Source organism: Rutilus rutilus (assembly GCF_951802725.1).
Source record: "Rutilus rutilus genome assembly, chromosome: 7".
NCBI classification, from domain to species: Eukaryota; Metazoa; Chordata; class Actinopteri; order Cypriniformes; family Leuciscidae; genus Rutilus; species Rutilus rutilus.
In genome coordinates, this window is record NC_140221.1 from 4,139,189 (window position 1) to 4,166,878 (window position 27,690).

The following is a 27,690-nucleotide window of genomic DNA, read 5'->3' on the forward strand; positions in this document are numbered from 1 at the left end:
CCAACACATTATCATAACGTTTGGAAATCCAGTAGCTTAGACATTTTCTTTGGTCAATGTTGAGTTTTGTCACTCGATTGGTATTAGTTTATGATTATATTGCAATGAAAAGCGCGCGACCGTTTGTCCATGGACCTCACGCCATATTCACTGTTAAAGAGACGTGTTAAAAGAATCATAATGCTAATGGAATTATGAGCGAGGTGTGTATGATGCCACCACTTTACTTGACCAAACAGTAAACTTTCCCACGGGATTTTCCATAAGGTTAGACTTAGGCATGGGGTCAAAAAGTGAAGCAACACATGGCCAGAAATAATTTTAGTGACCTATATTGTCAATTTAGGAAGAGAAAATATATCCCTTTGACGTTAGCCTATTCTCTTTATTGGTGCGCATGTGAATGAAACCAAGTGGCGTTTTGCAACGTCTAATCTCCTATTTGCCAGCATTTATTGTGTAGACTTTCGAATTATGAATTATTGTTTCTTTGTTTTAAATGGCACCCACTCTGGTGCGTGTCATTTAAAACAAAGAAACTATAATTCATAATAATCGTTAATAATTCGAAAATAATCATTCTAAAGTCAAAAAAAAAAAAAAAAAAAAAGAGCAGAAACTCAAATAGGCCTATTGGCATGAGCTAAAGATGGCATTTAAAAGCTGTGCTTGGACATATTTCTTCTTTAATATTTTATGCATATCAAATCGCACATTACAAGTTGAGCTCAACTATGTTTCCTATATGGTGTTTACTCTTTTCTGCAGATCGTGAGATGAGCGCTGAAAGTTGACCCGCTTCAGGTGCGAAGGCCATTAATGCATGAAGATGTTGAGCATAATGAAATTCTAAACGCCTCTGAAAGGTTGGGTATTCTAGTCTGGCGCTGTTAGTGTGAGTGTGTTCGTTTTTACACATGTGTAGTGCCATAATATTCTGTTCCCACGAGAAAAAAAACTGAAGTCTCCCATCGCACTTACACGGCTTACGAAAATCTGCTTGAAAACATTTTTACTGAGAAATTAATCAACGACCAACATTATCAATACTGAACAAAATATGTGTATCATTTGAAGCTAGAAAATAGTAGACCGCCTATCATGAATTATATTAATAGCATACGCGAGTTTTCATAATAAAAGACAATTTTGCATTTGAACATTAGGCTAAACATTCAATTGTTACGGGGGGGAAATAAGTAAGGTTGGTTTTTCTTGGTCAGAGGTCGTGAACTTTAACGGGAGGAGCGTGTTGGTAAATTGAGTGTCAAGAAGATTGTGTTCAAAATGCACTGCAATTTGGCTCTGTAGCGTATTGACTTATTGGCGCAATAAAATGAACAAACTAGTCCATAAAAGCATAAGCGTTCTATTATGATTGGTTATTCTAAGCAAACTTCTAATGGCATTTAAGATATGTGCAGTTTTCATTACCATGCGTTTATATTCACATTACATTATTATATTCAGATAGGCACGGGCTATTCGTAAAACTATCTTGGCAAGTGATGGGAAACTTCAGTTTTTCTCGCTTAATATCTGCTGTTACAATTGTTCTTTGATTTAACCTAATCGATTTATAGTTTCTTATCTTGGAATATATTAAAAGGGTAATTGATAACGGCAGAAAGCCATAAGGGGGGCACGACCATACGGTCACGCGTCATTGACACTTCGTCACCACCAATGACAAGCCAGCATCCCCAATAAAGGCCAAGGTTCGCGAGGACTTTTTCACAGTAGAAGAATTTTCTCAAGCAACACAGAAAAACGGGAATATACGATTGCTGGTTTATTTCATAATCTTCGACAGAGCATGGTTACTCCAAAAATGGCAAGTCGACGACCAACCAAGAGAGTGAGTATTTCTTTCTTATGCCATAATATAGTGAGGAGTTCTTTCTTTCTTTTTTTAAAGTAAAAAAAAGAAAAGGTTTTACGTTTTCAATATATGACTAAATTACATATCTATTTTGTGCTCCGTCTAGATCTTGAAACCGGTTATCGAGAAGAAACGGAGAGACCGGATTAACCAGCGTTTAGATGAACTGCGAACGCTTCTCCTGGATAACACTCTAGACACGGTAAGAAAGGAAATCCAGTTTTTAATATTAACATGAGCACTAGAATGTTTCAACAACATAATGCGTTTACATTCACTTTTACAGCGACTTCAAAACCCCAAACTGGAGAAGGCTGAAATTCTGGAGTTAACCGTTGAATACATTAGGACAAAAGCTGCGAGAATTAGTCAAGGTAAGATTTCTGTCTATACTTTATTAATCGAAGATTAAACGTATACCCATATTTTATATCTTAAAATGATGCTATTGACCTTATTTTTGTGTAGGCTATACATCTCTAGATTAAAGGGATAGTTCTGTCATCATTTACGCACCCTCAAGTTGTTCCAAACCTGTATGAGTTTCTTTCTTGTGTTGAACACAAAATAAGATATTTTGAAGAATGTTGGTAATCAAAGTTAACTTCACCTATTGACTCACTATGGAAGTCAATGGTTAGTACCAACATTATTCAGAATATCTTCTGTGTTCAGCAGAAGAAAGAAATTCACACAAGTTTGGAACAACTTTAGGGTGAGTAAATGATGGCAAAATGAACTATCCCTTTAAGTGCTGATTTGATATTTGAGTTTCCTCTGAGTGTGATGTTTCTAATTGATTTTATGTCTCTGTCTCCTCCCCCCCTCCCTATTTATCTTCTCTTTCTCAATCATCTAACCCCAAAATAACTTACCTCACACTCTGACTTTCCATTCTGGCAATCAATAAACCAAAACCATTTTCTTCTTCCTCCTAAATGTTCCTTTAACTTTGCTTTAAATTCTCGATTTCTCAAACGTTCCTTTTGAATGAACCTTCAATAACAACCATAAATCAAAACCTAATGTTATTCTGTCTCACCTAAACACTCTATTAACCCCTTCCTCTTCTTGCTTTTGCACTTTTCCTCTTTTGAACACCTTTAACTCCACGTCCCACCTCAGGCGACTCTAGCAAAGACCCAGACCCACACGATGCTAGCGCTCCGACCCTGCTCTCGTCGAGACCCCGTGTGCGTTTCGCCTCAGTCCCCGAGCCCATCAATGCCCAGACACAGATGCCTTCCAATCCAATCTACAAAGCCGGCTTTAAGGAGTGCGTCTCCCGCCTGGCCAGCTTCATCGACTGTGTGGATCCTTCTCAGCGGGACGGCTTCGTTCAAGGCCTGTGTCACCACCTCGACTCCTACAGCAACACTCTCCCCCAAAGCAGGGTTTCCAGCAGCCAAGCGTCCCATCATCATCATCCATGGATCCCCAATGCAGAGCTGACGTGCAGATCAGACGTCCCAATGAGAGCCAACACTGAGCCCTTTTCCTACACCAATAGTTTGTATCCCACATCTTTTATGCTCCACCACGCTCATCCCACAGGACAGCCCTTAACACATCCCTACCTTTCCCCTCCGTACTCCATCTCTCCTCCACCTTCTCCTTGTTACTCGAGCAGCTCTCCTCCTTTCTCCAGCTCTCCCACATACGTCTCGATACCCTGCCATTTCTCTTTCCCTCCCACTATCTCACCACTCTCCAGCGACTCTTCGTCATCATCATCATCATCATCCTCTTGGAGTCTCCCAACCCCTGTAGTCCCAGGTCCTCATCTTCAGGTCTCTGTGGGATCCCCAACTCCAGCGCGTCCCACTGGCTCCGTTCCCTCCAGCCAACCCCGGACTCTGAGGCGAGCTCTGTTCCACAACCAGACACACTCCCTGTGGAGACCCTGGTGAGCAGAACTCAAACACTTAGAGACTTAGAGCTCAGCAGTTCAACACCAGCGACATCTTCCCATCAGAGTTCCCTGGTCTTCACATGGAAAAGACTTCTTAGTCTCACATGTAAAGGTGAAGGTGAGCGAAACATTAGGAGCTCTGTGATGATCTCTGTGTGACGACTGTTCACGGATGTGCTTCCCCATTCCCACTGTCACATTCCTTTGTTCTGCATACTATTTTCCTACCTAAAATTCTTTATTTTGTACAAATTGTGTAAATATATTTATTGTGTCCCTATTGTACATTGTATAAATTAATCGTGCTTTTTTCACTTATTAAATCTATATAATTTTGTTAATTTGTATGACTCCTCTTTATACACACACTCTATCTATTTACAAAAACGTCATCTTTTTTTTTTTTCTTGGGTCATAATGTCAGCAATACATTTATGAACAAAGACAAATTCCCATTTATGAGGTGACCAGATTTCTGGGGGTCATTTTCAGTGATCAAAATGGATTTTTAATTTGTATGTTATGGGTTTCATATAGGCAACTGTTATTATAATATTTATGATTATGTTTGCTGGTCAGACTGACCCTAACTGGTATCACCAAAAATCACTATGAAAACAGATTGAAACAGTATTCTGTTATAACAAAATTATAACTTAGCAAAAACACATTGCAAAAATAAATATGAGAACATAATACTGCATTTAACATATATTTTTAAAACATTTTCTGATTGTATTTAATATTTTCACAAACTGTGAATATTCTCTATGGTCTATATAATTACACTTTTTTTTTTTTTCAAATGTTATTTTATGTTTGTGCTTATTGTAAATGGACCTCCACCATCCCTAATAGGCTTCTTTTGCATTTCAGGCTCATTTTGAGCACTAAGCATGGGCTGTCTGCATATGTAATTGTTGCAAGTCTAATTGTTTTTTTTTTTGTGTGTGTGTGTGTGTGTGTGTGTGTGTGTGTGTGTGCAAAACATACAGTCCAGGCCCTGTTATATAGTGCATACAAACAGTATTACTTTAATTTCACATGAGTTAGTATGTGACTGACTACCTCGAAACCAATATTTGTCTCTTTGATAATTGATCATAACAGTGCTTGCTCAAGTCTCGTCGAAAGTCCGTCATGGTTCGGAAATCTCTTTATTTACAGAGTCGGATGGATAGAGGAATTTACTTTTTATCTGAGCATTTAGATCAGTCAGCTCAGTTGCTTTCTTATGAAAATGTTAATGAATAAATGGACATTTCTTATTAAATATAGAGAATATTATTCTGTGATAAAAGCAATCCCCACAGATCTATTGATGTTAATGAGAAGCCATATGTTGCCCCTTAAAGTTTTTAATGTTTGTCTATGTGGTGTTTTTCATATGCTTTAATTTAATAAAGACAAACCATTATGCAAATTGATAAGATAACACCTTTGCTGAGTATTTTCTCCTTAAAACTGTAGTGAAAACGCAGTTTGAAATCGCTGTTGTTTCTTACGTCGCAAACTACCTTGTAACCAATCAGATCAACGTTCAGGCAGGCTTTAGCATATCATTAACTATATGACCGCTCTGAAGCAGTGGAGTCAAGAGAAAGCCAGGTTAACCCGGTGTATTTTTCTGTTGATATGAAAAATCAGGTATTTAGCAATATAGCGGGGAAATTATGTATATGATAGCCTATTACGATGTTATGATGAACTTTATGCCTTTCTCCATTGACGTTCTGAGTTGTTCAAAGCGTTTGTAAGGATGCTGATTTTAAGAAGGCAGCAGCAGTCTGACTAATATTGTAACATTAATAACACATTATTAGCTGTTTGATAAGCAAAAGGCTAATCATATGAATTACCGTTATGTGTCCGACGTTGTAGAGAGCGATACATAAAATGCATTACCATTCTGATACATCGACTTGTAGAGAGTGAGTGGAGGCGGGGCTCATTTGCATATTCATGGCTCTGTGTATACTAAATGAAGCAAGGATAGAGTTACATTCAAGCTTTAAGGCATGAATAATTTTTATCACAGGAAATTTTGGAGATCAAAGATGAGTTTTAAGGGATGCAATTATTGACTATTGAACCCGTACTTCATTTAGCCTAAATGGGGTGGACATTAACAGTAAAAAGTTCAAAGTTCTTCATAATATTTATGTTAGTAACTAGCTATACTTTATCAAAATGTATGGATATTGATTAAAATAGCTAATTTTGTTCAGATCAGCCAGAAAAAAATATACTACATCTTTTTTTTAAATTCTGGGAAGATTATTATTTCTTTGATGATTTTACCACAGATGGTATTATATAGCCTATTTTGAATAAAAAATGCATCTGTTAATTTTATGATGACTCTTATGATTTCATTTGGTAAATTTCATATTCATAAAAGTAAAAGAAACAATTCCGAACCTTGTTTGAATGTCTTTATGGCTATTTTCATTTGTAAATTGAGTATCTCCAATGTAGGCTATTGATATAAAATTTTTTTAGAGATGCAATTACATTTGCTAAAGAATTGAAGTTACTTGAAAATGTAACTTACATTACTTATTTCTTTAGGTAGCCTACAAAATTTTGGTTCATTTGTTTATTTTCTTTACTTTATAAATGTTTTACGTTAGGCCTATATCCTAAATAGTCTTCAAGTTAGGAGCTCAACCAAGAAATCATTGCAGCTCGCACAGCCCCCTCTGTTGGTGAAAAATGATCACTACTACACGACTGTTCTGACAACCAGCAGTCTGATGTAAGTCGGGCTTTTTGCACTGTATTTTGCATTTTGGTTTGAACGTGCAGTAAAATGCGGACATTCCCTGGGACAGATCTCCAAAAACCTGGACTTTGACCTCTGGTCTACCATCTAACCCCCGAAAACGAAAAATGCTGCAACAATTGTAACATTACACCATACATTCGTTTTACGCCTCACGTGATATATTACTTATGCATGTGTAGCCATGGCTGCGTTTTTAACAGAAACGGTGATGCGTTGAACACACTGTTCTGATGACGCAAGAGTTGCAACTATGGCAGCTGAGAAGGCCATTCTTTGTGTTGTTTGTGAATAATTTTCTGAGCCTGATGAAGTCGGTATAAATATGTGTTTAATACCACAAAATATGCCCGATGTTACAGTTACTGCACTTGCCGCCCAGAACAAAAAAGAACATCCCAATCGAGTGAAGGGATTTGTGGAAACTGAAATGGAAGCACACATCTTACCTAATTCAGACTAAAACACATCTATTTAGCCTCACATACTGACTTTATTTGTAGTTCATACTGTTTTAATACCCTGTATTTTCTTTCTCATTTTTAGGAAAAGCACTTAATTACCATTGTTTATTTCTATACCAAAAGTCATACACTTGCAATGAAGTTAAACATAAACAACTACATCATTATGTTGATATCCTATATTTTTACAATAAAACTTAGGACAAACATGTCTTCTAATATCCTCAGTTGTTGCGTATACCGAGCTGCATCAAACACATTTGTAAATTACTTTCCTTGAACCCATTGTGCGAGTTCACTTTAATACCGCGTGCTTTATTTACATGTTGCTGCTGATTGGACTGCAGTTCTGACACACCCACCAAACAAGAGAAAACGTATCTCAAACCCCGTTGCACACGTTGCACATCGGTGCACGCCGTTTCCAGGAAACATGACGTTCAACCCGGAAACCGTAGCAAAACGTTGCGCACCGTTTTGAACTTGAACGTGCCCCAGATAAATGGAAAATTCCAAACGGAAGTGAGCATCCTTATTCCCTACTCCCTTCGAAGCGCATCCATCTTTTCACATGCAATACAGAAAGTAACACAAATGCAATATCATGTCACTCTGTAGGCATCTTACAACAGCTCCCTCTGTGCCGGGAGCAGCAGCTCATTTGCATTTAAAGGGACACACACGAAACGACGCGCTTTTACTGACCCTCAAAAAGGGACAATTTTAACATGCTGTAAAAATTGATCTGCGGGGTAATTTTGAGCTACAACTTCACATACACACTCTGGGGACAACAGAGACTTATTTTACATATTGTAAAAAGGGGTATTATACCACCCCTTTAATTGGCTACTCTCTGTTGTCTGTCTCAGACGACAACATCTTTTGGCTTTGAAGCTTCAAACGTCATGCAGTCTCGGAAGGTCAGGACAGCTGGTTTGAAAAAAATTGCCGCTTCACGAGAATCGCGACATCATCTGATGCATAAAAAGGGAAATGATTATGGAGGAGGAATAATTTAAATGATTTGACACTACACTTCTCTATAACATAATTTATATATTTTTTAAACAGAACACCCAAAAATATTTTTTCAATTACAATTCCTGTAATTATGATCACATACCCTACTTGAAGGCTATATTTTATATTATTGATCAATATGTGAATCCATTGACCAGGCTACAAATTAATCTTAATTAATAAATAATCGGTTTCCCATCACTAATTTACACAGTGCACCTTTAACGTTTGACATTCATTAGACATTTGATTTATACCCATTAAACTCTGCGCATTTCATGTTTTCAGCCCAAACCAACTCATATATGCATAAACAAATGTCCTTTACATTGCACAAGGCTTAATTTCAACAAATAAAATATATATTAATTAGCCCATCAATTAAACAATTTAACTATATGACGTTATGATATCAAACCAACTGTGAATTGTTCAGAAAAATATCCCTTTTATTCCTCAAGGCTCTGTTTTTGGAATTAGCTTTACACATATTTTATAATCATTTCTGAAATTTAAATGTATGCAATACTGTAAGTGCAAATCCATTACACTACAACACTGTTTGGCCTAGAGGTATCAAACCACCTGTACATTACTCAGAATATTATTCTCTGTAATGCACAAGGCTTGTTTTCTTGATTATTCATCTGATATTTTTTTATAAGACTTATATTTTTCAGATTTTAATTTTTTTTAAAGGTTTATTTTTCAAATTATTAATATGGTATTTTTTATATATAGTACTAAACCCATTTAAATCCATTAGCCTTGTGCTTTATAGAGAGTAAAATTTGGAGTAATTTACAGTAGGTTTGATGCCTTAGGCCAAAAGGTGTTGTCTGAAATCTGAAAAATAAACCTTATAAAAAAGATCAGATAAATAATCAGATAAACAAGTCTTGTGCATTACAGAGAAAAATATTCTGAGTAATTTACAGGTGGTTTGATACCTTTTGGCCAAACAGTGTTGTAGTTTAATGGATTTAAATGAGTAAATCCAAATCCACTGTATATAAAAAAATACCAGATTAATAATCTGAGACTTGCACTTCGAAACCCGTTTTAAAAAGTTTGCGTTTTCAGCCAACCAAAACTTTGTTGTTTAAACGACCAGCCAAAACGCATAAAAGGTTTTACGTTTTGAGTTGAAAATGGTATAGTGTGAGCTGCCTCTGAGGGGCTGTTTGCACGACACCGTTTTCAACTAAAAAATGAAAACTTTTTACATGTCATTTACACGACAACAGCATTTTTGGTGTCTGAAAACGCAAACTTTTGAAAACGGATTTCAAAATGCACGGTTTTGAAAACGGTCTCCGTGTAAACAACAAAAACGTGAATCTCTGAAAACGATGACGTCATGCACAAATGCCCATTACGTGTTCAGTCAATAGTGTTTCATCGCCATCTAACGGCCTGGCAGCAGAATACAGCGTTTGTAGTCCTTTTCACGGTGATTGTTTTGACAATGGTGTCATTCCTACGTGGAAAATTCTAAAGGAAAAACTTTTTAACAGTTTTAAGCATATTGTTGTCGTGTAGGCTAAACGAGTCTGCGGCCTGTCATCGCTCGTCAATGTCAAAATATTTGAGATGACCAACCAATCACATCAGAGTATCTGCTGGGAGCGAGTTGTAGCGCGACCCTTCAGTTTTTAACAGTCATAAAGTGCAAGATAAGATGTAAGCAGCTATGTGAAACAGCTATGTGAAACAACCAACAAAAATAATCAGGCAAACTAATACACTTTTGTCTAATTTCGCCATTTTGAATTGAAATATAGGCCTATAATTTACATAGCATTCATGTAATGTAATAAATATAGCCGGGCTAACTGTCAATGTCAGGGGACAAGAAACATTAACAAAGCAGTTTTCATCCTATGATTTGAATGTGCATATTGTGAATTAATTTAATAAACTTAGATACCTAGCTTTCTTGGTAGTCTTAAATTAACTTATCTATCAGTTGACCCTAATGTTTACTAAAAATAAAAATGAAAAGACTAATCAATCAAAGCACAGCTTTAGGAGGGGAAGAGACGGGGCAAGATGGAGACTGAGAGAAAAAGAAAGAGTGATGGAGACAATGGAGAGAGCAGGGATTGACAAATAATCTACTGCCCACTGACATGTTTTAAAGCTGTTTGGCCTTCAAACGTCTTTAAATGCACATAGGCCAATGTATATCCAGAGAGATACAAATTTTCTCTGGGAGCCCCTGATCCCCCTTCAAATTTGGGACCTCTGTGATTATAAAACCCTGCCTATGGCCCTGACCTTATGGCATTTCTTCAAACTTGACTGTCATATGTCTAAGTTCATTCATACTCCCCCCTCACAGCTTTTAGCCTACTTTAACAGGGAAAACTGTCTGTGAACTACGACTTGTTAAAACAGCTATAGGAATGTATTTTTAATCTATATGTATTGCACTTATATCTGTGCCTTTGAATAATACGCAAATGTGCACGAGTAGGGGTGTGCTGGGACTACCAACCTTGAGGACTACAAATCCCAGTGGCTCGATCGGTACGCCATGCACAGCAACCACACGCGGGGGCGGGGTACCAAATGCTTCTGCTTGTATCTTAAAATAGCAAGCAATTACGGAAGTAAACACTATATAAATAATCAGTCATCAGTTGCAGAATGTGCATTTTAGGATACTGTCTGTCAAAATGTCGTTTCCTTGCATGCTGGACAGAAAAGCTACGGGGCGTCTTGTTGCTTGCCTGTGAGGAAGTGTGCAGAGTGTAAACGTGTAAACAACAGCCAAAAACACTTACGAACAAAACCACCGTCTTATTGTAATGGAATAAAGTGAAACATGCGTCATATACGGGAAGTTTAACGAGGTCGCGGCACAATTCACGGTGTCTGTTTAATAAAGTTGACTTTTATGCGCAGGCACATACCTGGGGCACCTATAAAGAATAATCTAGGCTAATCCCGCCCCTCTACATTCAATGATTGGACAGTGAAACGAAGGTTTCTGGAAAATCGATGTGCTATTGGCTGCTTCAGCTGCCAATTCGCGACGTCATCAGGCGTTCGAAATATATAAAGCACCGAAAGCCCCGTTTCTCTCAGTGTGATTCTGCAGCTCATTAGTAAGTTCAGCCGAGTGATTTAGCCGAACAGTTAGGGTTTAGAAAACTACCATTGTGATCAGTAACTCCACACAGCTTTTCTGATATTCTAAAATGGGGTTCGTTCGCATATAAGCTTTATTTTTAAGGGGTGTGTCCTCTGACCGTATTGTTTTGAATCTGAATCTGACGCCAGCGGACAGCTGTGTGTATTAATGCACTGGTGTTTTCAGTGCGGGATGTGCAAGGACAGCTGTCGCTTACACTGACCAAGCTGTTGTGGGTTTTTCTTTCGTCCGCTGGAGAGGGAGGCAGGCATTGGGCTGTGTACCTTTAAGAGAGGGCGGAGAGAGTTAGAGCCCCGGGGCTGTGTGCTGAACACAGTACTGATCCTGTTTAGGTATCTTTTCCTTTTTTTCTCTTCTGTTTTTTCGTGTTGATTTTACTGTGCTATGTATTATTCATAAATGACGCTTGGAGGCGGAGTTTAGACACAGAATCAGTAATAACAGCAGTGTCGAGACGAGAGGAGGCGAACTCGCTGACACTGAAGGTGGGTGGACGTTTTGCCAACGTTGACCTAACTTGAACGTTTACTTTCTTTATGCACACTTGACAGATGTTGTCAGCAGCTGACAACAGTTTAACAGGTGTTTCGTCAGGTAACGTTAAGCTTTATGCGTGTTTTATGCAAAAAAAAAAAAAAAATTAGTCTTTAGGTTTTATAATTTTAAGTTGTAAAAAGGATTCTTCTGTTTAACTTCTGTTAAAGGTTTTGTTGTCATCCTTATCAGAACTTTACTTGTGTTGAAATAACGTTGCTACTGAAGAGTTTCAAATATATATATATATATTTTTATCTTATTTATCTTATCAGGAATTATAATCAGAAACTCTTAAAAAAAAAAAATATATATATATATATATATATATATCTTTTTTGAGCTCTTTTGGAATCCTGAAAGAGACATTTTATTAGGATTTATTGTGTTTTCTATATTTGCTTTTTGATATACAAGTAAAATTGCATGATAGCAAATAGATATAAACAAAAATGTTAAATTTGGATAATTGCTTAATTTGCCCAACATCGACAAACCAAAATTATTAAAGGGATAGTTCACCCAAAAACGAAAATTCCGTCATTAATTACTCGCCCTCATGTCGTTCCAAACCCTTAAGACTTTTGTTCATTTTTGGAAAACAAATGAAGATATTTTTGATGAAATCTGAGAGCTTTCTGTCCCTCCATTGACAGCTACACAACTACCACTTTGACGCTTCAAAACGTTAATAAAAAGATCGTAAAACGAATCAATATGAATTGAGCAGTTTAATCCAAATTTTCTGAAGAGACTTGATCGCTTTATATGATGAGCAGATTGAATTTAGGCTTTTATTCTGATATAAACATTTATCAACTCACACATCAGTTGTAAACTGAAGCTCAAACGAGTTCGCTTGATTACACAGCACATTTGAGCTTCTCTTTATGGTCGCTGATCAATGTTTATTTGCGAGTCTCTTCAAAAAATTGACTAATCTGCTCAATTCACATTGATTAGATTTATGATCTCTTTATGAAGTTGCGTAGTTGCGTAGCTGTCAATGGTGGAAGAGAAAGCTCTTAGATTTCATCAAAAAGATCTTCATTTGTGTTCTGGAGATGAACGAAAGTCTTACGGGTTTGGAACGACATGAGGGCGAGTAATTAATGACAGAATTGTAATTTTTGGGTGACCTATCCCTTTAAATAAATTGGACCTGAACTAGACAGAATCATTTCAGTAAATCTGCCAATTGCACAAAATAGCCAAATACAGGACTATACATCGTCTGGCTGAATTATTAGACTGTCACTAAAGAATCCTTTAGGATTGAATAGCTAAATAGCTAAATTCTTTTGAGTATATATGTATGATAGTTATTTTTTGAATTATTGCATGTGCACATGGATTTGTGGATGATTGCTTTGTGCTTTCATTTCAGATCCATGTCTCCTCCAGCTTCAGCCTGAAAAATGATAGAGATGTCATTTGACAAAGGAACTGTTTTATCCTGTGAGGGCCAAACAGACCCCACTTCCCAACAGCACTCAGAACTTACTAGAAATGCTACCAGCATTGACGATCTCCATCCATCCGACAAGACCACAGTGATAAACCTCAGCAAAGAGGGTGGTGAAAAGGCAAGAAGTGATGCATTAGTGGAGCACCCAGAGAAAACCAATGCCACAGACAACAATGCTGTGAGTGACAGTGGGGATGTTGGGGTGGAATCGTCTACACAAACCCAAAATGGCACCCAGCAGCCCAAACCTCAACAGCAGAAAGTCAATAAGCGACGCAACACTATGAGTTCTGGATTCAAACACCCTAGTTATGGTAAACGACGACGGCGTGCCAACTCCGAGAGCGAGTCAGTCCTGCCAACCAATTTCCTGCTGGGCGGGAACATTTTTGACCCACTCAACCTTAACAGCCTTCTGGATGAAGAGGTGAACCGGGCTCTTAATGCCGAGACACCCAAGTCCTCGCCATTGCCCGCCAAAAACAGAGACCCTGTAGAGATCCTGATACCCAGAGATATCACAGACCCCCTAAATCTCAATTGCCTTAGTGCACGAGATAGAAGTCAGTTGACGTCTCCCTTAAAAAGTAGCGGAGGCAGGCGAAGACATCGAAACAAGCACCATGGAGCAAGCACTGGAGGATGTGGGAAAGGTTTTGGTGAAGGAGTCACACAGATCGATTTACTCGAGTCTAACGGCTGTGCAACCGTACAAGATGATGGAAAAACAACGCTCCCCTTAACACAGTTGCACTCGGGGGTTCAACAAAGGTGTTCAAGCGTGGTGAACGCCCTTGTTCCTGAGGACCAGACGTTATCGGACTCGACTCTTGAGGCTCAGTGTTCGGATAAGCCCAGTTTAACCACAAATGGCGGTGAGGTGAAGGAGAAAGCCATTGACTCCTCAACTGCACCTCCATCTACAAACCCCACCAATGCTCCATCAAACAGGCAGCGCAAACGCAGGCGTGCCGGCGGCAGATTGGAGAACGCAGACAGTGCAAATGAGGTGAAAAGTTGGGGTCAGACTCAGAGATCTGGACGGCCTTCTCAGGCTTTTCACACCCCAGGAACGGGCTCTCGTACCGGAGCAGCAGAAAGACCGCAGCAAAATCCGAGCCAGTGGAGGCCACCGCACAACAGCAACCAGCCGAAAAAGAAGTTTCAGTTCGGCAACTATAATAAATACTATGGCTATCGGAACCCAGGTCTGAGCGAGGATCCTCGCATGCGTGTGTTTAATCCCGAGTGGTTCCGAGGGAAGGCTGTGTTGGATCTGGGCTGCAACACCGGTCACCTGACGCTGTCCATCGCCAAAAATTGGCGTCCGGCACGGATCGTGGGCCTGGATATTGACGGCGCATTGATACACGCCGCTCGGCAGAATATACGGCACTATCTCTCTGAGGTCCACACGCAGCAGGCCCGACGTTCCGGGGAAAATGGGGAGAGGGATCGAGGGGAAGGGAGGGAGAGGATGGAAGAGGGTTTGGTGGAAGAAAAGAGTCAGGGGAAGGAGACGGACAAAGAGAGTTTTGTTGTGAAAGAGGATGGGGATGGGAAAAAAACAAAGCATGCGGATAAAGTGAACAAATGCATGGTCGGGGAAGGAATGGAAGTTGGTCGAGAAGAGAAAGGCGGATCCACAGAGGCTGATCAGCGAGGAAGGAGTGGGAAAATGGAAGATGGAGCATTGGTAAGTCTCCCTGATGGGAAGCATTCATTCCCTGTCTCGCTCCGGATCTCAAGAGGACCCATAGCTGGCCCCCCTTTGCCTGAGACAGACACAAACAGCCTCCCTCCTGGAGATTTCCCTGCCAATGTGACCTTTGTCAAGGTAAGACTGAAAAACTTAATTTCTGTTTTTGCTGATTTGAGTTAGAATTAATGTTTACTTGACTGGTAAGTTTTGCTCTAAAGCTCCATTTATAAATGCTGTATCAAGTATGTTTGATGTCTCCTTCAATACACACAGTGTAAAATTGAGCTGAATAATGGAATTTTGCAATATTAATGCTGTTGTTTCTCAGTTTATCACTATCAAGCTGCTTTGAAACAATCTGTACAGTATAAAGTTCCATATAAATAAATGTGATTTCTTGAAATGTACAAAATACGATATGTTGATGCATTACACATGCACTCTTCACCTATAACACATTTAAACACAATGGCACTGAACTTAGCAGCAGTAAATGGTACCAGTTGACTAGTGAATGCAATGCAGTGTATGACAGATGCATGCAGTCCTGTCATTCATAGTAGTTTTAGCTGTTTGAATTTTATAAAGCCTCCTGTTTAAATCACACAATTGTGTCAAGAATTTTATTTTATTCGTTCAAGCTCAAGTGCTGTTAGACACACACACACACACACACACACACACACACACACACACACACACACACACACACACACACGTGAACTAGTTGTTGTAGCATAGCTAAAGATAAACTGGCATCTGATGATCTAGGTCTTTGGTCTGTCGCCAGGTTCGGCTTGGCTGTGTGTATTTGCTATTGCATACTCATCCCAAGTACATGAAGGCCTTACCTTGTTAAAACTAAAAAAAACTCGTAGACTTACAATGATGGAGTGACCCGAGCCACATCTAGAGATGAGAGAGTATCATAGAGATTTGGAGGTGAAAATCCCTCAGAACAACTTACAAAATAATTTTCAAGGGAAGGAAATGGGTGTACAGTAACTTTTAAAATGTGTTTGTATTAAAATACTACTGTTTGTCTATCCTGTTTCATAATACTCTGTCTAACCTACACAGGGGAACTATGTGCTGGAAAGTGATATGTTGGTGAAGATACAGAAGGAAGAGTATGACGTGATTCTATGTTTGAGTGTGACAAAATGGGTCCACTTGAACTGGGGTGACGCTGGACTCAAGCGGCTCTTCCACAGGATATACAATCACTTGCGGCCAGGAGGACTCTTCATTTTGGAGCCTCAACCCTGGAGCTCCTACAGCAAGAGAAAGAAGCTCACTGTAAGACCCCTTTTTTTAAAACGTCCGTTTTTTTTAAACCTGGCGTTCTCAAATGTGTGTCCCATGGCCACTTGTGATCAGATTTTGTTTAGAGGAATGATCTGTGCTAGCCTGGAAATTCAGACCCGTATCCGGTCGGCAAAACAGCAATAACGCCCTTCTTGCAAAGGAACGATTCGAGCGGCGTCTTCTGTTCCTCTTTTAGATAAAAAGCCAAGTCTAACTCGTTCATTGTAGCGGCCAAAGCCGTTTCAAACAACTGGTGTTCATCCATAGCAATGTTTTACTAATGACTTCGATGTCACAGCGCTGTCGTCATCTGTTTAGCTCCGCCTATATCAGATAACCCGATGTGATTGGTGCAGCTCGGATACAAGGGCATATTTAATGAGCATCATTACTCGACGCCAGAGTAAACTCGCTGAACAAATTCAACTTGTGCTCTCGCGAGAACTCTGGATTACCAGGGTAGATCTGTGATGCATTTAAACTGCAATTACAGTTGCATAAATAATGGTATGAGATTAACATCTAAAAATATGATGTTTTGAATATAGAAATATAAAACAATAGGGGAAAAAAGAGATTTTTCTCAATAAAACTTGCCAGTTGGTGTCTTAATGAGTCACTAAATCATTCACTCAACAGATTCGTTCAGAACGGCTAATCGTTTCATTTATGAGTAGGTCATTGAATCATTCACTCACTTGATTCATTTAAAAATGCCTATTTTGCCTATTGCCTATTCAGCATCAACACCCCACTGTGTTTGCTCACTGTGAGACATGCAACGGTTCTCCTGTGGGTTTGTTTTGAACTGATTTCATTGTGAATTGAGACAAAAACTGGCAATATACTCCATATAGTATTAACTTGTTTGTTGATCTGATGTATGAAATCAGTATCACATTTGCAATCGTGCTGATATTCAGGAGAAACGCCTCTCTTGCTTTTATGATTTTGCTTAACTATAATGTTAGTAAAAAAGTAACTCATAGGGGCACTTTTTTGCCGTTTTATCTTGAATTTTGGGGTGTTTTTATGGATCAAAACATTTTAAACTTGACTTTGGGACAGACAAAAATGGTATTTGATGACATGAGAGACCGAGAGAAGATCGGTTATGGAATGTGGTGCCAAATCATCTAAACTCTTAGGATAGTTCACCCAAAAATGTTGTCATTACTTACTCACTGTCAAGTTGTTCCAAACCTGTTGAGTTTCTTTCTTCTGTTGAACACAAAAGAAGATATTTTAAAGAATGTTGGCAACCAGACAGTTGACTGCACCCATTGACTTCCATAGTAGGAAAAAAAGATATACTATGGAAGTCAATGGGTGCCATCAACTGTCTGGTTGCCAACATTCTTTAAAATATATCCTTTTGTGTTCAACAGAAGAAAGAAACTCATACAGGTTTGGAACAACGTGTAAATAATGACAAAATGTTATTTTTTGTGTGAACTATTCCTTTAAAAGCCCTGTAGCAACATTATTAACTAAATGTAGACCATGATCTCCAAATAACTTTGAGTTGCAATAATCAATTTGGGAAATTCTCCGTATCTTTAAATGACAAACATCGTTTTTCCAGGTCAGGGCCACAGCGAAACTAAAACCATGTCCACAGAATTTTTCAAATCTTACAGCGGAGTCAAATATATCACACCAAGACAAACTTGAGCAAGAAATGATTATGGTTACAAAGTAAATTTACCTCAAAACGTTGTTTTTCTTAACAAATGCAACAACAATATGAGACACCAGTGTTCAGTGTTGTTGATTGTGGGTTAATGGTTTGTAAGAAAAGTTGCAACATAATACAGAATTCAACTGACACATTTTGAACATGACTTGTGGAATTTAAAGCTGAAATGGTCAGTTTTAGAAATGTAATTTTAGGACATTTTAAAGTTGAGCACATGTTGTTTAGTCAAATTGTTGTTTGATTTTTCTCAGGAGGACATCTGTAAGAATTACCATGGCATCCGGTTAAAACCGGACCACTTCTCCTCCTACCTGACTGCTGATGTGGGCTTCTCCAGCTATGAGCTCATCGGAACTCCACAAAATTACTCAAGAGGTCAGCGCTTTGAAATGCCTTGCAATTCCCACCTATGATATTGTGCTATATATGTTAATATTGATTTCTTTTCTTCGCCTTAGGCTTTCAGAGACCAATCTACATTTTTCACAAAGGACCCTCGCCTCAGAAGTGACACCACCAGTTTGACCGCCACCTTTGACTTTGAAATCCACAAATTTGAAGAATTTGAAAACAACCAGCATTTTGAAAACGAGTCAATGGAACTTCAAACATTTTCTTTGAAATTGAGATGAGACATTCAATATTTTGAACTCTTAAATGGAATCTCATTGGTGCTGAATAAGATTTTATTTTCTCCTTCCAAAAACAAAGGAAAATCTCAAAAAAAAAAAAAATCCCTCCAAGGACTCTACTGTAGAATTTTAGCTACATATCAGTTTTTCCCGACTCAAGCAAGATGATCTCTCGTAAAGGATGACGGTCATGCGAAGAAGCACAAAGTTAAATTAAATTAAATCAAATCCCAAGGAAATCCTGTTAAACACAATTTGTTTTTCATTTGAAATTAAATTGAAATGAGCAACTCTGTCTACGCACAATTGGCAAAAGACCATCTAAGAATTAAAATGTTTGGTGGTTAAGTTTGGTTAAATCTTTCTTTTCTTTTTTCCTCAAAAGGAAAGAAGCATGTTACAAATTTGCAGTTTTCCGATTTTTGCTCTTTTGTTGTTGCTGTCATGTACTTAATATTTCCTTTTAGTTTTGCGCAAAAAATGGTTATCATTGGAAGCTTTTGACATCTGTCTCTCATCAGCCGTTTTACAGACAGACATGGCCGCCACTTCTAGTAACAAAAGCCAATAGCTCAATTTTATAACAGGATCATATTTCGTCCTTGAAAGTTTTGAAGCTGCAGGTTAGCTGATTTGCTATGACAAAGTGTTTACTGATCCAATGTCTCTAATAAAAAGTTCTGTTCTGATTCTCCAACTGTTAAAAAGTTTAACAAACTGATGTACATTTTGTAAATTGTTTGTCCAGAGTTCTTGTCGCCACTGAGGTAACCTTGTTGTTGTTGGTTTTATTCATATTTAAAAGTTTGCACTAAAACGAGAGAACAAATTTGTCTCCCACATTTGTATTTTGATGTGCAAATGTAAAGTTGGTGTATCTCTGAAAAGGGTCCTTTTGATTCAAAGGACTCGACGAAATTGAAAAATAAACTACAAAATAACATGTGTTTGTAATGCTGGGCTGTGTGTGTGTGTGTGTGTGTGTGTTGTTTAAACGTATTCAAGACCTAAACATGTTTTCCTAGTTGATCATTATGGAAATTCGCTTTTAAATTTCAAAAGTTCAAAATTGTATGAGATAAAATGGCGCATTATGCCAATAACTACTTGTGGAACACGACTCTACTTCGACTAGTGGTCCTGATGCTATCTCTAATGGGTCAATTCCTATTATCTCAATAATAATTTCAAGTGTTTATTGTGTATTATTATTTATTTATTTTCATTCAATGTGCATTAAAGCATTTCAATGTCATTATTCAGGTGTAATTATATGATAGTCAGGACGGCAGTTGAAGCACTGCAGCGATGGATTTGTCACGTGGTTCCTGCTAATTTTCTCAGCGCTGATCAACCAGAGCCAACAACAGTCGTTTATTATTACGAGATGGGGTTTTTTCATCAATTAATTTTGTAAAGATTCCTTGGAGGATACCATTTGTATATCAGATCCGAGTCATTAGAATAAAAAAATAAAGGATTCATATTTTTTTTTTACAAATGTGTACTGCAATGACAAAAATGTCCTGAATGAGGCTCGATGGAGAATATCTTGAACTTTCTTGAATATGTGTCATAGGTAAAAGTTTAATTTGCAACCCGATGACTCAATCATTGCAGTCTGAGCAGTGACATTTCACAACATTTTTGCGCTGCGACTGCTGTACGTAATATTGCTGAAAATAGTCAAATTACAAATCTGTTCCACTGAAACGACCACAAGATGGAGCAATTTGACAAAGAAACGAGGTGTTTGTGTAAGAAGATGAGGAAATTCCTTTTTTTACATATCAAATATTGTATCACATTCATGATTGTAACATTAATGTCTAAATTTTAAATTGCAAATGTAACCAATTTGAACATATTGCTTAAGATGCATGCGTTTAGACTATAATAAAATGCTTTTGTGTGAATCTGTTGATTAGCTTTCTGTCTACAGCACAGCGATGTGTGAACACACATTTCTGACTGCAGATATGTATGTGCTAAATATTAATGCCCCCAACACGTGTTTGAGCTTGTATGTAGCCTATGTGAATGTCATTTTGTGATGACAAGCGTGCTATGGGCAACTCTCCTTTTATGGAAAACCTAATTTATTAAAACTCATTTTAGAATTACACTGTTCCACTCCAATTCTCTCTCTCTCTCTCTCTCTCTCTCTCTCTCTCTCTCTCTCTCTCTCTCTCTCTCTCACACACACACACCACCAATGCATGCAGTTACAACCACACATACATGCACAATAAAGCAAAAGAGTATGTGCACATCGTCCACGCATTTCAACAGACACATACATGCACTTATGCAACAGTGATGTAGGTGTGAAGATGTCAATCCATTCAAAGGCCAAATTTGACTCAACCAATAAAAACATTCCTCTGTGTTCGTTGTCTTATTTCCGTTTTAACAACACCCAATGAAAGCATGCACACTCTCTCTCCTTGCACAGTGCCAGTTTTCTACAGTATTCTTTCTCTATACACACATTTTACATTGTGCGCTCCTGCAACATGCATGAAAGTCATGTCAGCTCTGCACACACACACTCTATTCCACTTCTGCAACTCAAGTGGCATGTGCTGCATGGCAGAGACAGATGGTTTGGTTTACACACAGTTAAAACACTTCACACAATGATTCTCTTTGTCAAATGGTTTTATCTGTGGTTGTAGATGTGTGCATCATCGACAACAGCTTCATTGCGACAGCATTAACCCTTGGCTGGGTGGAGGTTCTCATTGAAAGGCTTTGAGGCTCTGACATGCCCGTTCACTGACTTTAATGGTACAGTCCATGGTCTTAAAGGTAAAGTGATACATAATTTTTTTTTTTTTTTTATTATTGTGCACAACATAAAACAATGTTTCACACTCACTGTGCTTTTTGATAAAATGGACATTAGTCGGTCTCATCTTCCCATTTGCTGTTCAGCACTGTAATTTACACAGAAAAGACTGAAGTGTTAACACAGAGGCATAAAAACAAGCAAATAAGATGACAGTGTCACTAAAAATAGCCGCATATTCTCTCCTCTCTCTGTTTTCTCATGTCTTTTATTTCTGAGAGATAAAAATGCATAGTCTCTTTCACACTGTCTCCCATTCACATTGTGTATTTTCAGGAAAAGCATATAGCCTACTGTCATATTAATCCATTTCTGCAGTGCCAAAACTGCCAAACTCCTTTGCTAAAATGTGCAGTATATAACCAAAGCACACTGAGTGGAAAACTGTAGCCTATTGCACATAACGGCATGCAGCCTACATAGTGTTTTTTTATTTTTTTATTTTTTTATATGTATAAATAAATTGACTTTTTGTCACACGAACAGTCACATTACGCGGTTAATTAAGCAAATGTCTGCGTCCGAAATCGCATACTCCTTTGAATAAGTAGCTAATTACTTCACAACCGCCAAAAAAAGTATGTTCTATATAGTATGAGTCTGTGTGTGTAGTGTGAATGTAATCTGGACGTAGGCTACTACACTCGCCAAGTTGTCATTATCATGTGACCTATACCGAAGTCGGTTCACTGTCATTCACAAATCCTCTCCCGTGGCATCATGGGATAGTAAAGTGTCCATCGTATGCTGGAAGTAGTAGGTCATCCAGGTACTTTTAGCCTCTTTTTATGAGTACTGTGAATTTGGACATACTACTCTTGTCACACACTGTTTTTCACCTACTATACAGTATAGTAGGGAAGTATGTGATTCTTTTGCCCATTGACCCTCATCAGCAGAGGGCACTGATGAGCTGCAAAACACTGAACTTTTCATTCTTCTTTAATTCCTTTTCTTTCTTTAGAAATGTTCTATAATATAGAATGCGTTATCATATGATAGTTTCACTGTTCTTTTTAACTATTAACTGCCCAGTGACAATAAATAATGCTGCTCATTGATAGAAAGCTTACTGTAGCTGAGAAAAAGATGTAAACCAGCAAGCTTGAAACAGTTCATTTATTCAAAATACACACACTGACTAATCAACCGCAACCAAGAGGATTTGACAAAAGAAAAAGAATCCTATAGCTAATGCATGATGGGAAAATGCATACTGATGTTATAGTAAAAAAAATAGGCCAATTTGTTGTGTGAACATATACGTGCTTAATAACTTTTTGTTCTAATATCATTTTGATACTATTATAGTTTTGATTTTGATTTACAATAGTTTTATTTTTATAATTTCTGTTTTCCTGTTTTTTTTTAGTTAAAATTTAAAGTCAGTTTTTGTTTTTAAAATATGCATATAGTTTTTATCTAAAAAGAAAATAGGCCAATTTGTTGTGTGAACACGAAATTACCTGCTTAACATTTATTCCAATTCCTACAAATATTATTGTGATACTATTATAGTTTCTATTTATTCTATTAATTTGAATTAAAAAGTTAGTTTTAGTAATTATGTTGTGTTTTTAAAATAGGCATGTCCTTTTTTATAAAAAAAATAGGCAAATTTGTTGTAAACGTGAAAATAACGTTTTATTTTAATTCTGCATAACAAATGTCTAATAATGTTAAACATTGTTTAAATAGTTTCGATTGTCATCACACTAGAAATGGAAGTTCCAGTCATTGAACTGTAGGCAATGTTATTTTAGTACCTTTGATATACTAGTTTTTATATTCATATTTAGATTTTTTAGATTTTCAAAATTTTGATTTAGAATTTTTATTTTAAATTAAGTAGCCTATAACAATTTTATTTTTTTTAGTCTTTTTTTTTTATATGCATGCATATATATATATATATATATATATATATATATATATATATATATGTTTTACATTTAACAAAAATTATTACATATATATATATATATATATATATATATATGTAATAATTTTTGTTAAATGTAAAACATATATATATATGCATGCATATTAAAAAAAAAGACAAAAACAAAATAAAATTGTTATAGGCTACTTAATTTAAAATAAAAATTCTAAATCAAAATTTTGAAAATCTAAAAAATCTAAATATGAATATAAAAACTAGTATATCAAAGGTACTAAAATAACATTGCCTACAGTTCAATGACTGGAACTTCCATTTCTAGTGTGATGACATATATATATATGTGTGTGTGTGTGTAATAATTTTTATTTAAGTTTTAGTTTGAAATATTTCAGTACATCAAGTTGCATCTGCAGTGTATGCGGATTCCATGCGTGCACAGTATACGTTTACCGTTGCATACTGTTTCGCATACTACCTTTTTAAGAACGCAGTACGCTTGTATTCCATTGGAACGCTCACTGATTTCACTGCGCTTAAAAAGCACTGGCCACGTGACAACAACCCGGCTATTTACACAGCAACAACTCTGCAGCGTTGCCAAGGCAACGCCATGACAACCACAGTAGAACCCTCGTTATCTTTTAGCCTGAACTTCCGGTTTCGTGAACTAAATTACATTTGCTGCTTTTCTCGTTTTTTAACTCTCTTATTTTCTCTCTCTACACACACACATATTCGCCTCCCCTTCCATCTTTTTACGTCCCCTCCCTCCGAGCGCGCGCGCTCCCTCTCTCTCTCCACATCTTCATCTTCTGCCGCTTCAGTCCGACTCCGTTCCCTCTTTCTTTTCTCCCCCTCTTCGTCACCTCACGTATCTGTACTCATCCTCCCCTGCCCACCTCCTTTCATCAGCTCATATCCTCTCTTCCATCTAGTCTTTTTTTTGTCTCACCCCTCATCAATACGAACGCGCGTCCTTTCCCAGTTTGCTAAATCCTGAAGCCTCTCTCTCTCTCTCTCTCTCTCTCTCTCCGTCCCACCCCCTTCCTCTTTACGTTCTCCCCCCCTCCCTCCATACTCTATTTTCCTCAATGCTGAAGTCAGTCAAAAGAGATACGCTGAAGAAAAGCGGGGCGAACGGCGGGCGCTGAGAGAGAGAGAACGAGAGAAGGAGAGAAGCTGGAGGGAGAGAGGGGAGAGGGGGGAACGGGGGTTTGGATACATCTCCACCTGTCTTCTTCTCTCTGCCATGGACTGCCTCTGCATAGTGACCACAAAGGTAAGCCAATTCATTCCGTCTCAACCAGAACGAGACCAGAAGCTGGGATCTGTGGTGTGCGCGCGAAGTTTATAGCGTTAATTCGCTGGTTCTCCTATGGGAGTGTTCCGTTCCCAGCGATATTCATGGATTCAGCACTTCTTTGTTCTTTTGTCTAATCTTCCGCTCTCACTTTCTCTCTCATCCGAGCTCGTATTTTGAAATCAAATTCCTGCCTGTTTCTAATAGGAGCATCGTGTATTTGCATCCCCTCTCTTGCCTCACTACGCGTTTTTTTGCGCGCGCATGGACGCGTTAAAAAAAAAAACTGGACGCAACGCAACGGAGACGCGTTTTTTAAAACTTATTTTTACCTGACTCAAAAAATAAAAAAATAAAAAAACCCAGCAAGACGCCACTACTAAACTGTCAAAGAGGTCAATCTAAGCGTGTGTGTACATGTGTACAACAATTAAACAATAGCGCAGCGGAACGCGAGAACGCGTCTCGTGTGAACGGAGTTTGAAACTGCAGCTCGCGCTCAATGTGGTGCAGTGTCAGAAATTAACTTTATTTTTTATTTTTCCCCCCCTTTCATTTTTATCAGGACGTGATTCTTAGTCTAACCATATACAAACACTTAATTTAGTATCAAACAAATGAAATAAATTCTCAGTCTGAACACTTTTGGTTCAAATGAACATCAAATAATAAAGTAGCTGCAAAAGTGCTGTGTACTGCCTACTTGCACTGTAGATTTTAATGGCTCGCTGTTTTAAAGAGATAGTTCACCCAAAAATGAAAATTCTGTCATTAATTAGGCCTACTCACCCTCATGTATTTCCAAACCCGTAAGACGTTCGTTCATCTTCAGAACACAAATGAAGATCTTTTTGATGAAATCTGAGAGCTTTCTGTCCCTCCATTGACAGCTACGCAACTACCACTTTGACGCTTCAAAACGTTCATAAAGAGATAGTAAACCTAATCCATATGAATTGAGCGGTTTAGTCCAAAATTTTCTGAAGAGACTCGATCGCTTTATATGACGAACAGATTTAATTTAGATTGTATTCACAAATAAACATAGATCAGCGAACATAAACAGAAGCTCAACCGAATGTGCTTTAAGCACGAGTTTGAACCTCATTGGTTCTCGCACGTCAAGCGAACATGCTCGAGCTTCTGTTTACCACAACTGCGTGAATAAAATGTATGTGAATAAAAGCCTAAATTCAATCTGTTCATCATATAAAGTGATCGAGTCTCTTCAGAAAATTTGGACTAAACCGCTCAATTCATATGGATTAGTTTTACGACCTCTTTATGAACGCTTTGAAGCGTCAAAGTGGTAGTTGCGTAGCTGTCAATGGAGGGCCAGAAATCTCTCAGATTTCATCAAAAAGATCTTCATTTGTGTTCTGAAGATGAACGAAAGTCTTACGAGTTTGGAACGACATGAGGTGAATAAATAATGACAGAATTTTAATTTTTGGGTGAACGAACCCTTTAAGTTTTGGAGTAATTGGGAGTATTGTCTTACTACAGCACTTACTTCAGAAACATTTGACAGCAACAAGGCACTTCAGTGTCTGCATTATCACGCACTCAATAACTTGATGGAATATTATGAAATATTTCAGATGTTTGATAACATATAAAAAGAACAGTTCAGACTCAAGCACGCTCATACACACACACACACACACACACACACACACACATTAAATATCTGGGGCATTTTTGTCAATTTCACTGTCATTTTGGCCTGGAGCCCTGGTTAATTTCTGACCCTGCTGTGGTGCTTCAGACGTGTGATGCTGTCCGTGAGGACGAGGAGGAGGAGGAGGAGGACAAGAAAAGGAAACGAGAGAATAAAGTGAGAGCGATCCGTTAAATTATAGAGAGGGAAAGACATATAAATGTGTGGGAGCGGGAGAACGAGAAGGAAAGCTTTCATTAATAAATGCTCACATGTGATTTGTCATCTAACGGCAGTCAGTGTATGGAGTTGAGACACATCCCACTGCTCCTGACGGCATGTGCCTGTTTGCCCATGTCGTGTTCCTGGCAGAACACTTCCAATGCTTTATGTAACGTTGACTGGTGCTTTTCTCTCCCGAGCTGGAGTCTGTTCTATCACTTTTCTCTCTCTCTCTCATTGTCTTCAGATGGACTCCCACCTTGCATGCTCCTCCTAAACACTATATGACCTCAGTCCCAACAGACCTACTGTATGAGTGAGTCAGAAAGGTATGGAGAGAGAGAGAGAGTTGAAGAGAGAAATTAGCGCAGTGCCTGCTTTTGTGTGGGTTGAGATGGAAATGGTGCACTGGTCTTTGGATGTGCTGTTATTACAGACCGTATAGTGATTTCCAATTCTGTGAGGCTTATGGTATGTTTCGTTTTATGTCAAACTAGTGCCTTATAGGGGATAAATGCTTTTTCTTGTTTAATATTAGCTTTCTATTTTTCCCTTTCTTTCTACATAGTCAACTAAAATAAGGTAAAATGTAGTACTTTTGTATTTTTTTTTAATTTTGTTAAACTTTGTATTATGAGGAGAAATAAAGTGTGTGTGTGTGTGTGTGTGTGGTGGTGGTGGGGGGGTAGGATCAATTTAAGGCCCGTTCACACATAGGATGAAAATAACTATAACGATAACAATAAATATATAGTTCTAAAAATCGCTCTGAAGTAAAAGAATAGCATCGTTCACACCACGGCTTATTATCATAACGGCACAGAGAAACAATATCGTTGGAATCTTTTTCAGAACCATTTTTCCAGCTTATGAACGATTAAAACATTGAAAGCCAATCAGAATCCATCCTGCTTTAAAGAACTTGAGCATTTAAAGCGGCAGACGACAAAACTTATAATAAACAGAACGCCAGACGCTAATATAGTTATTGTTGTCTTTATAGTTATCGTTCTTGGTGTGAACTCCTCAAGAGAAATAGCCAAAAGAGTCATTTGACATCAAGTAAATATATATAGCTGTACACATGCAGCTATAAAACAAATGTAGAGCTTAGATAATTTGGTCTGGGAAGAGTTCATAAATCTTCTTTGCAAATCTGAGGACAGTTTGAGACATTGTAGAGAT

General features: G+C 37.9%; 3 protein-coding genes across 4 annotated transcripts in view; all 3 read left to right on the plus strand.

Annotated features, from left to right (window-relative positions):
• Positions 1-1,816: 1,816 nt before the first annotated feature.
• Positions 1,817-3,792, plus strand: her1 (hairy-related 1; the record flags this gene model as incomplete). Its single annotated transcript, XM_084414590.1, has 4 exons — positions 1,817-1,858; positions 1,989-2,084; positions 2,169-2,256; positions 3,008-3,792. The coding sequence occupies 4 exons, from the start codon at positions 1,817-1,819 to the stop codon at positions 3,790-3,792; spliced, it is 1,011 nt and encodes a 336-aa protein (XP_084270716.1).
• A 7,333-nt stretch (positions 3,793-11,125) lies between these two features.
• Positions 11,126-19,515, plus strand: mepcea (methylphosphate capping enzyme a). Of its 2 annotated transcripts, none has more exons than XM_084414428.1 (5): positions 11,126-11,711; positions 13,148-15,065; positions 16,011-16,229; positions 18,189-18,312; positions 18,396-19,515. In XM_084414428.1, exons 2-5 carry the CDS (start codon positions 13,179-13,181, stop codon positions 18,446-18,448), a joined length of 2,283 nt encoding a protein of 760 aa, XP_084270554.1. In that variant the 5' UTR covers positions 11,126-11,711; positions 13,148-13,178; the 3' UTR covers positions 18,449-19,515. The 2 variants fall into 2 exon arrangements, with proteins under 2 accessions (XP_084270554.1, XP_084270555.1); XM_084414429.1 differs by having other exon boundaries at positions 11,158-11,558.
• Positions 19,516-24,509: 4,994 nt separating this feature from the next.
• Positions 24,510-27,690, plus strand: part of dlg4a (discs, large homolog 4a) — a 164,924-nt gene continuing 161,743 nt past the window's right edge. Inside the window, exon 1 of the mRNA XM_084413721.1 lies at positions 24,510-24,602. Coding sequence (XP_084269847.1) covers positions 24,573-24,602 — 30 coding nt within the window. The 5' untranslated portion in view covers positions 24,510-24,572. The remainder of the gene's footprint in view (positions 24,603-27,690) is intronic.